This window comes from Bison bison, unplaced genomic scaffold, assembly GCF_000754665.1.
Source record: "Bison bison bison isolate TAMUID 2011002044 unplaced genomic scaffold, Bison_UMD1.0 scf7180017863815, whole genome shotgun sequence".
Classification (NCBI taxonomy): Eukaryota; Metazoa; Chordata; class Mammalia; order Artiodactyla; family Bovidae; genus Bison; species Bison bison.
This window is the reverse complement of record NW_011494387.1, coordinates 277,598-288,179: the sequence shown is the minus strand read 5'-3', so window position 1 is coordinate 288,179 and position 10,582 is coordinate 277,598. Positions and strand designations below refer to the sequence as shown.

The 10,582-nt window shown below is 51.1% G+C and overlaps 1 protein-coding gene across 7 annotated transcripts; it reads right to left on the bottom strand.

Annotated features, from left to right (window-relative positions):
* Nucleotides 1-5,046: 5,046 nt before the first annotated feature.
* Nucleotides 5,047-8,290, bottom strand: CLP1 (cleavage and polyadenylation factor I subunit 1). Of its 7 annotated transcripts, none has more exons than XM_010833604.1 (4): nt 8,116-8,229; nt 7,785-7,923; nt 6,718-7,365; nt 5,047-6,112 (listed from the first exon to the last, which is right to left on the bottom strand). In XM_010833604.1, the coding sequence occupies exons 3-4, from the start codon at nt 7,321-7,323 to the stop codon at nt 5,441-5,443; spliced, it is 1,278 nt and encodes a 425-aa protein (XP_010831906.1). In that variant the 5' UTR covers nt 7,324-7,365; nt 7,785-7,923; nt 8,116-8,229; the 3' UTR covers nt 5,047-5,440. The 7 variants fall into 7 exon arrangements, with proteins under 7 accessions (XP_010831906.1, XP_010831908.1, XP_010831907.1 ...); XM_010833606.1 differs by having other exon boundaries at nt 7,785-7,918; XM_010833605.1 differs by lacking the exon at nt 7,785-7,923 and adding an exon at nt 7,631-7,763.
* Nucleotides 8,291-10,582: the final 2,292 nt, after the last annotated feature.

The following is a 10,582-nucleotide window of genomic DNA, read 5'->3' as shown; positions in this document are numbered from 1 at the left end:
GGCCCCCGCACGCTCCGCGCCGCCCCGCGACGCGCGCGCCGCCGGCGACGCTCGCCTCCAGCCGGCGCGCGCCGTTGCCTCAGGCCGGTCGCCGCCCTCTCCGCGCTCCCGATTGGCTCCAGGCGCCGGGCGCGCGCGTTGCGTCTCGCCGGGGCGCGTTTCCTCATTCATGCGGCTCACGCCGCCGCGCCCGCCCCCGCGCGCGCTCCCATTCACCGTGCGGCCCCACCCCCACGCCTCCCTAGGGCGTGCGCGCTCACCCCGGCGACCGCGGCGACCTCGCGGCCTGATTGGCTGCGGGAGCAGAGCGCCGCGCCACGCGAGAACACACGAGAGCGCGCGCGCGCAGGGCCGTCGGGCTTCGCCGGCGACTGCCCGGGGAGGGTGGGCGTACTGCGCGGGAGTCAGAAATGGGGGAATGGTCGGGCAAGTAGGTCCCCTTTTCCTGCGTCCCGCTTTCCGCCCCTCCCGTATAGACGCAGAAAGCCTCAGAAGCAAAATATAGTTATATGTGTCTTCTGAAAGTTCTCAAGAACAAGCCGCCACCCTCCCGTATTCCCCAAACCCCCCCACCTCAATAACTGTGGTACCAGCCAGACAGGCTTCTGAGGTAACCAATCACCCTCGGGCCCTGGCGTCTTCCTGTTTCAGCCCCTCCGTGCATTGGCCAACCCCCGGCCACCCCGCCCCTTTTTGATGGCGAAAACTTTATTTAAAAAATCGATGTCACCGTCCCCAGTCCGCGAGTTCCCCGGTACCAGCAGAGGTGCAGGATGATGGCAAGACCTGGGCTGTCGCTTGTGCCTGGAGGGTCTGCCGCGACTGGAAGACTCAGTTTAGAGGACGAGTTAGTTAGTGTTAGTCACTCAGTCCTGTCCGACTCTTTGTGACCCCCATGGACCCCTCCAGGCTCCCCTGTCCATGGGATTCTCCAGGCCAGAATACTGGAGTGGGCAGCCGTTCCCTTCCCCAGGGGATTTTCCCTTCCCAGGGATCGAACCCAGGACTCCCAAGGATTCTTTACCAGCTAAGCCACCAGGGAAACCCATGAATACTGGAGTGGGTAACCTATCCCTTCTCCAACGGCTCTTCTGACCCAGCAATCGAACCGGGGTCTCGTGCATTGCAGGCGGATTCTTCACCAGCTGAGCTACCAAGAAGGGCGAAGCTCCAGCCAAAGATCCGGAGAGAAGAGAGAGGAGAGCGGGCAACAGCCTTGGGGCCCCAGGGCCACCCGTGGGAGGGGACGCCGGGAGTGCGCGCGGAGGCAGCAGCGGTCCCTGGAGTAAGAGTTTCAGTTCAGTTCATTCACTGAGTCGTGTCCAACTCTTTGACCCCATGGACTGTAGCCCACTAGGCTCCTCTGTCCATGGAATTCTCCAGGCAAGAATACTGGAGTGAGTAAGCCCTTCCCTTCTCCAGGGGATCTTCCTGACCCAGGAATCAAACCGAGGTCTCCCACATTGCAGGCACATTCTTTACCATCTGAGCCACCAGAGATATGTATATATGTATAACTCAATCACTTTGCTGTACACCTGAAACTCAGTTCAGTTCAGTTCAGTCTCTCAGTCATGTTAGACACTGCCCCAATGGATGGCAGCACACCAGGCCTCCCTGTCCATCACCAACTCCCGGAGTCCACCCAAACCCATGTCCATTGAGTCGGTGATGCCATCCAACCATTTCATCCTCTGTCGTCCCCTTCTCCTCCTGCCCTCAATCTTTCCCAGCATCAGGGTCTTTTCCAATGAATCAGTTCTTCACATCAGGTGGCCAGAGTATTGGAGTTTCAGCTTCAGCATCAGTCCTTCCAATGAACACCCAGGACTGATCTCCTTTAGGATGGACTGGTTGGGCCTCGCTTAATTGCCTTAGTGTTTCGCTGTAGCACAGGGGCTGGACGACCCCACGCCTAACCTTGGGCAGTCCGGAAATACAGGCCAAAGGAAGGAAAAGGTTCTCCAGAAGGTGCTGCCCATGGCAAGCTGCTGGCCAGTTCTGCCTAGATCTCAGCACCATGGTTTGCCCTATTTAGTCCTACACAGCTGTGAACCCAAGAGCAAGGCCCAGTGTTCTCTCCTGATTTAGCTCAAGGCCATTTTCTGCTCTGGCTATTACATAATAGTCTTTCAAAAAAGTGTTCCACCAGCCAGTTCTCTGAAGCCAAGGTTTCTCACCTGTGAAGTGTGATTCTAAATCCTGCTGTCTGTCCTCGGCTTTGGTGTCACATGTTGCTGCTTTAACTGCTCTGATGTTTAGAAGCTGAGCGGCAAGGGAAGGAGAAGGCCTGCCTTCTGTTTTCTGAGGTCTAGCCTAGTTCCTTTTCTGGCATGGCATGTGTCAACAGGCTGTAGTTCATTCTGGCTAAAGGCTTCATCTACCATTTCTTGCAGCACACTGGAGAGTTCTCTTAATGACTGTGTACTTTTTAAAAATGCAAAGTTTTTAAACTTTCTACCTTAGGGTAGGTAAAGTTAAGGTGTTATTAGAGATAAATTATTTTCCTATTTGTAAAACAGCTTAATTTGTTTCCTTAGGGAAAGATAAAATTTCATTTATCTGTATTTTTCTTGGGTTTGTTGTCATTATTTTTTGGCTGTGTGGCACACCTTGCAGAATTCTGGTTCCCCAGTCAGGGACTGGGCCTGTGCCCCCTGCACTGGAAGTACAGGGTCTTGACCACTGAACAGTCAGGGAAGTCCCTTTTCTTGGACTTTTAAGACTTCATTTCTCCAAGTTCACAAATTAGGCATTTTCCTTTTCCCACTTTCAACAGTCTAAGAACCTATAAATTGTTTTGTCTCTTGGCTAGACAGTGCTAAATGGGAATGAGCATTGGACAGTCCACTGACCAGCCACATACACTGAACTCCCCTAGGACACTGGATTACTGAACACCAAGCTCTTAGCTGGATGAGTACTGACAGTGGCATAAACTATCCCAGGGTTTAGAGAGAGATTCCATTTTCTTTTCCAATTTTCCTTAGAATTGTGCAAGGTATTTCCTGGAAAGGATGTTTAATAGAACACAAGATTTAAATTGATAGCCACTTCTGAAAAGTATTGCAAAATCTAGACTAAAACAATGAGATATCCAGACCACCAAACTTCACATAAATTACTTTGCTATGTATGTCAAGTAATACCTCATAGTTTCTCCTGGTGTAGTTTATCGGTATTTTCAAAGTATCTGTACTTTTTTATCCTCTCTCCCAAAGTTTCCTCAACCTCAGATCCAATCTAGATGCCCAAGTAAAAAATGTGGGTATCATTTTTGATATCCACAATATCACCTTTGATTCCACGTGCTTTTCCGTACCACCCCCATCAGCAAGTCCTGTCAGGTTTACCTCTGAAATCTCCCGAGGCAATCTACTCAGCTCTCTCTGCTGCCCTCTTCTGAATCATTAATTCTCACGCTGACCCTACCTCAAAAGTCCAACTTGTGTTCTTGCTTCTTTTCTTGCCTCTATAATCCATTTTCTGCCCAGCAGAAATCTTTTCAATGTAAATTAAAACATGCCATTCCTGTGTTCAACCACCTGCAATGGTATGAATTTTTGTGCCCCGCCTCCCCGCAATTATGTTGAAATCCCCAATATTAGATGAAACCTTTGAAAGACGCTTAGATCATGAATGTAGACCTTCATGAATGGGATTAGTGCTTTTATAAACAAGGCTCCAGAGAGTTCCCTGCCCCTCTCACTCTGTGAGGACACAGTTGAAGCAGGTAATCTGCAACTTGGAAGAGAGCCCTTGGCAGAATGTGACTATGCTTGGTTCCTTGATTTTGGCCTTTCCAGCCTTCAGAAATCTGACCATTTTCAGATGTTTGTAAGCTACCCAGTCCGTGTTTTTGTTGTTGTTCAGTCCCTAAATCATGTCTGATTCTCACAATCCCATGGACTGCAGCACACCAGGCTCCTCTGTCCTTGACTATCTCCCAAGAGTATGCTCAATTTCATGTCCATTGAGTGAGTGGGGAGGTGATGGTATCTGACCATCTCATCCTCTGCCACCCTCTTCTTCCTTTTCCTTCAATGTTTTCCAGCATCAGGGTCCTTCCAATGAGTCAACTCTTCGCATCAGATGGCCAAAGTATTGGAGCTTCTTACCTCTCTCCCATCGTTTCCCACTCTTCTTGGATTACAAAAGCCCTACACTATCTGGTCTTTGCTGCCTCCCACCCCGGCCTGAGTTTTTCCCTCTCCCCTTGATTTGCTATGTCACTCCCACCATGCTGGCCTTTCCCTTCATCCAACACACTCAGCTTGCTCCTTTTAGGGTTTTACACTGCTTCCTCCACCAGGAAGATTCTGTCCCAATTGCACACAGCCATTCAGGTCTTAACTCAAGACGTGTGCTCAGAAGAGGCCTTTCCTGACCACCTGATTTAAAAAGCCTCCGGGCCGCTCCGCCTCCTATGGCCCAATCTTAAGCCTCTCTGCACAGCACCTCACTTTTTATGTTTACTGTAAGCTCTGCAAGACTCTGTCCATCTCATTCCCCCATCTAGAAAGGTCCCTGTCACACAGTAGGTGCATGATAAAAATTTGTGAAAAGAATCAATGGATAAGGTCATCATGATACTTATTCAATAATACAAGTCCAAACTAGGGAAACCAATTGTTTGCAAGAGATCAAAGAGATGGGCTGTCCCGGCTTATCACCTGGAAGCTCAAATGTATTTTTTGACTTGGGATCTGATTCCAATTAAACAGACAACAGGACAGAGAGCAGAGAGCTGTAGCTGAGAGAAAACGAGCTATCTCTGGATAATATCCAATCTGAAATCTCACCCCAAGTTTACCACCATCTGTTTAGTTCCTTATATTAAACCCATCACTGACAACAGATTTAGGATCTATTCACCCAAGTGCAGAGGAAAAGGAAACCCATCATAAATATTCACCTGCTTAGCTCACAGGTGGGCTCTTGGCTTTCTTCTTCTCCAGGCATTCAGTAATACATCATTCCAATAATATTTCTACAATGCTTAGGGGGAAAAAACCCAAGCTTTAAAAAATGATACCAACTCCTGTGCTATGGCAAAAATATTTATTAAAATAGTTTTTTCTTTTTTTCCAAGTGTGAACTTTATTGGGAGGAGTCCTTTGAATTCACTCTTTGCGGACAAATGAGATAACAAGTAGTATATGCAGAAGATAAAATGGTAATAAATGAGTCCACGTGGTAGCACAGTGAAAGAAAGGGGGCTTCTCTGATGGCACCTTCGGTGACCTAAGAAACCTTTGGTTCACAACTGGAAGAGTTAGGTGACCACCACCTGTTTTTAAGAGGTAGAACGTATGCTTTCTGGTAGTCCACCATTTACCCAGCAGCCTGGCCGCAAGAGGTGCTCATCCCTCAGCCCGTATGCCCTTGGTGATGGCCGGAAGGCCTCCAGGCCCCAGGCAGCAAGGCTGCCTGCGGATCGCTACTTAAGATCCATGAACCGGATATCCATGATGAGAAGGAAGTTCTTGGGCAGCGGGCGGGGGGCCGGAGAGAGAACGGTGAACACCTGGTGCTCCAGGTCCACACTGGTCACCACGATGAAGCCCGCCACGCTGGTCTCGGAGAGGTTCTCCTCCGTGCCCTCCGCCGTGCTGACGCTCAGCAGGTGGTGCACCATATCTCGGCCGGGGGTGACAGGCACCAGCTTGAGCTGATTGTCTTCCTGAGACATGCCCAGAGGCAGGCAAGAGTCTGGGATGGTGGGTGCCCCGACTTTGTAGATTTTCACATCTGAAAATTTGACGTTGAAGGCATGGGGATAGAAACAGCCCCGAAACCCATAGAAATACTCACGGATGCGCTCATCCCGGCATTCCCGCCGGAAGTCCTTGGAGCGCTCCACCACACCCCCCGACTTGGGGAGCAGCACCGTGCGGACGAAGTGAGGCAGGTCCCGTTTCAGTTCGTTGTACAGCCGTTCTTGATCCAGAACCACAACGACATCCACCTCAAAGGCTGAGGCTGCATGGACCAGAGCCTGGTAACCAGAGCCCTTGACCCAGCCACAGGTGTTAATGACACAGCCGCTCACCGAGGCCCTGCGGTTCACTTCACACCTCTGGTTGAACACATCGGCTAAACGAGATGTAATCTGCAGAAGAAAGGGTCCACGTGAGGGAGAAAAGGCACAAAACGAACCCTCGGCCACACGATCCTTCCTTAGCCTAAGTGGTATCAGGTTCAAGAAAAAGGACATTCCTGATGGCGGTGGTTTTAACCACATAACATGGAGTTAGTTTTCATTTTATGTTGTTTTTTCTGTCTCTGGTATTTCATGTCCCAAGTTGAAATGTAATAAATTACTTAAGAATGAAGTGAAGTCGCTCAGTCGTGTCTCACTCTTTGCGACCCCATGGACTGTAGCCTGCCAGCTTCCTCCGTCCATGGGATTCTCCAGGCAAGAGTACTGGAGTGGGTTGCCATGCCCTCCACCAGGGGATCTTCTCAACCCAGGGACTGAACCTGGACCTCCCTCATTGTAGGCAGACGCCTTACCGTCTGAGCCACCAGGGAAGAATAGGACCGACTTAAGAATAGGTCCCTAGAAATGTTTAACCATCTGAGGTTGAGCTATTTTTGAAACTGTCTTTTCCAAAACCCATCACCCTGGAAGTGATGGCCACTGAGAGGGGGCAGAGAGTTTTACCTGGCAAACGCCGGCCCCCTCCCTCCAACCGCCTTGCCCTGGGCTCTGACCTTATTATAAAGCTTGATGTTGGTGCCAGGCGTGGTGGAGCCGAAGTGGTACACCAGCGGGGCCTGGATGGAGAACCCCTCCTCAACGTCTGCTGGCCGCTCAATGTACAGGGCCCCCATGGTGCCGGGGATGGACACAGAGCCCTGGCCCACATCCAGCTCCACGTACGTGGGCCGGCGGCCCAAACGCACCGCGTAGTTGAGCAGCAGACGGCACACGGTGGACTTGCCCACGTCCGTGGGGCCCACGACCATCACCCGGGGGCCTCGCTCCTCCTCCTTCTCTGCCTGCCTCCGCATCTGCTCCAAGGCCGTATGCGTGTTGAGATAAAGCAACATCGGGGTATCCTTGGAGACGTAAGCCACCTCGGTGCGGCCACTGAGCTGCAGCGAACAGCCGTGCCAAGTGAAGACAGCCACCTTGGCGCCGGCATCAAAGGTGAACTTCTTGTTTCGGGTCAGCTCTGTGCCGAAGATTTCTGCCATGCCAGCCAGCAGCTCCAACTGAACTGACTGCGACGCCTCCACCTCAAAGCGAAGCTCTGTCTCCCGCTCCAGTTCAAATTTAGTTGTTGGCTTCTTGTCATCATTGGCCTCCTCTCCCATCTTTCCTGTGTGGCTGCTTTGTCTGGAACGCCAAAATCAGATCTAAACAGAAGTTAGGACTCGGTTCAAAATCCTCCAGAGGATGTTTCTCCTTTGCTTTATTCTTCCCCCTTATCTCTCATCACCACCTGTCCCACTATATATCTGATTACTGTCTATCTACCCTTACTAGAAGGTAAGGGTTGGGCATTTTGGTTTGGTGCTGTAACTCCAGTACCTAAAATAGAGCTTGACAACCAAAAGGCACCTCTGTAAAAACACCGAGTGGATAACTAACTCAGACGTCGGCGGAAAAAAAGATACCTACATACTGACAGACTTGATTACAGCACGTTTGTTGCTCCCTTCATCACTATCACTCTTTCGGGTACTCCAGACTTGAAAAAGCTACAGATGCCCAGTCCCTAATCCTTGGGTCAACAAAAAAGGGAGTCAGCAATCTGGAGGCAGAGAGAGAATACCGAGTTGGGACTCAGAAGCAAACAGCATCAAGGAAACCGTTCAGCAACCACCAGCAGTGTCTTTTTCACTTAGCTCCTCTCAACCTTTTCCTCCGCTGTCAACTGGAGGCGCTTACAGTTCCCCACACAAAGTTCTGTTCTGGGGATTAACCGGGATGGTCGGAGGGAAAGAAAAAATTTAGTAAACTAGAAAGCGCCGAGGAACAGCAAAGAATTATCTCCGATCTAGATCGCAGCTCCAGGTCTAGCATTCGTCCCAGCCTCCCCAGGCACCGAAATCTGCGCAGGCTCTAAGCAGGCGGCGGCTGCGATCCTGAACTTACTACCTCACCTGTACAGCCACGAGCTCAAACCTCGAAACCAAGAAGACAGGACCTAAGCCCAGAAGAGAGACGGGCTCACCGAGACCCACGCCGAAAACAAGCATTTCCACACTTGCGCAGTGGGGAAGGAGCGGCCGCGCGGGGCCCCCTGGGAGATGTAGTTGTACCAGAGCTGTCGCGAGCGGTCGCGCTCTCGCCGCCGCTCGGCCCTCTGGGACTTGTAGTCAATTTTTTTTGACCGTGACGTCAAAGGTGGGCGGGGCGGCTGCCGTCTTTGTTCGTCAAGCAGCTGGGGAAGGAAGCAGGAGGCGGGGTGGTTACGCCCCCGTGCGCGGCGGGGACTGGCAGCTGAGGGGACAGCGGCCGGGAGGCGCGGTGGCTGTGGGCCCTCTCCCCGTCGCTCCTGCTCACCTGCGGCCCGAGAAGGGGAAGGGAGGCGGGCAGGGGAGGGGGCTCACCATGTAGGCCCCACAGCCGCCTGGAAGCGGGGCGCGGAGCCCTGTGTGGATACGAGGAGACCTAGGGATAGAGAGAGGTCAGCCAAGCAGCTCATCAGAGACTAACTGGACTGCCATCCCCGTCCTGACACAGCGTTTGACCCCTGGAGAGCATTACAGAGCATTTTACTTAAATAAGAGAATAAAAAATAAATTTCTTCCAGTTACTCTGCAAGGCAGTCATTACCCAACAACCCCTCTCCTGTTAAGCGGAGAGCTTTGCTGGGGACTCTTTCCCTCCCCAAATCTCTGACGGTTATACAAGGGCAATCATTCACCCCACAAGCAACAGGTTGGGCCACATCTATACGTTCAGACGGTAAAGGTAAAGCATCTCTGCAAGGTGGGAGACCCGGGTTCGATCCCTAGGTCGGGAAGATCCCCTGGAGACGGGAAAGGCTACCCACTCCAGTATTCTGGCCTGGAGAATTCCATGGACAGAGGAGCCTGGAGGGCTTCAGTCCATGGGGTCACAAGAGTTGGACACGACTGAGCGACTTCACTTTCACTTTATACACTTCTGATGCGTTTGGACTTGGGAATATTCTTTGCCACTTGCTTGCTGTGTGACTTTGGGTAAATCACAGGCTTAGACCCAGGTGTTGTTTGGGTTTTTTTGACTGTATAATAGAGATAACAATTTATCTTCAAGTTGTTTTGAAGCATGAATAGGATAATGCATGCTGCTGCTTCTAAGTTGCTTCAGTCGTGTCCGACTCTGTGCGACCCCATAGGCGACAGCCCACCAGGCTCCCCCGTCCCTGGGATTCTCCAGGCAAGAATACTGGAGTGGGTTGCCATTTCGTTCTCCAAGGATAATGCATATAAAGCACTAAACCCAATGCCTGTAACAGAAAACATCGGATGTGAGCTCTTAAGGCTTTATTATAGATTGAGGATGAGAGCTATAATGAAGCCATCTGTTTGTAGTTTACATTTTTCAAAGCCCTTTCAGGTGTCCTCTTTCACAGCCACCTGTAAAGTCAGCTTTATTAAATTTCAGGTGAGAGAGGAGACTAAGACAGGTGGAGGGATTTGCCCAAGCTAGTATTCAAACCCTGGAGAAGGCAATGGTACCCCACTCCAGTACTCTTGCCTGGAAAATCCCATGGATGGAGGAGCCTGGTGGGCTGCAGTCCATGGGGTCGCTAAGAGTCGGACATGACTGAGCGACTTCACTTTCACGCATTGGAGAAGGAAATGGCAACCCACTCCAGTGTTCTTGCCTGGAGAATCCCAGGGACGGGGGAGCCTGGTGGGCTACGGTCTATGGGGTCGCACAGAGTCGGACATGACTGAAGCAACTTAGCAGCAGTAGCAGCAGTATTCAAACCCAAGATTTTGGAGTATGAGTTCAGTTATTACATAGTGAATGCATAGTACTAGATGCCACATCGTGCTCTATGGGCTTTAAGGGTATAAATCCATTTAATCCTCACAAGAATCCTGTGAAGGACACGCTGTAACTGTCATCCGTTCGTTAGAGATGAATACTTTCTTCAGTCCAGCTCACAGAGTTAATCCGGGTGGAAAAGCCTAGGAAGATTTTCTGGGTTGCCTTTTTCCAGCTGGCCCCACCTTAGCCCTCACTTTCTAAGACTGCCATCCTTACTTCTCACGTTTCTCTCTTGGATGCGTGTGTGTGGTGTGCTGAGCCGCTTCAGTCCTGTCTGACTCTTTGCAACTCTATGGACGGTAGCCCGCCAGGCCCCTCTGTCCATGGAATTCTCCAGGCAAGAATACTGCAATAGGTTGCCATGCCCTCCTTCAGGGGATCTTCCCAACCCAGGGATCAAACCCACATCATGGTTCTTTACCACGAGTACCACCTGGGAAGCCCGTCTGTCTCCGATGGTTTGCTTTAATTATTTAATGCACTCACCGTGCAGGTATTAGTTCTCCCATGAACTACCAGGTATCCTCTAATTGCTCACCATTCTGCAAAAATCCAGTTCTAGGGCTTCCCTTGTGGCTGGGG

What these genes read in the sequence shown, in the direction of transcription:
- CLP1 (XM_010833603.1), bottom strand. Translation starts at nt 7,323, where the DNA reads ATGGGAGAGGAGGCCAATGATGACAAGAAGCCAACAACTAAATTTGAA. An exon ending in ACATCAAGCTTTATAATAAG is followed by an intron (nt 6,113 to 6,717) that starts GTCAGAGCCCAG and finishes TTTCTTCTGCAG; the next exon opens with ATTACATCTCGTTTAGCCGA.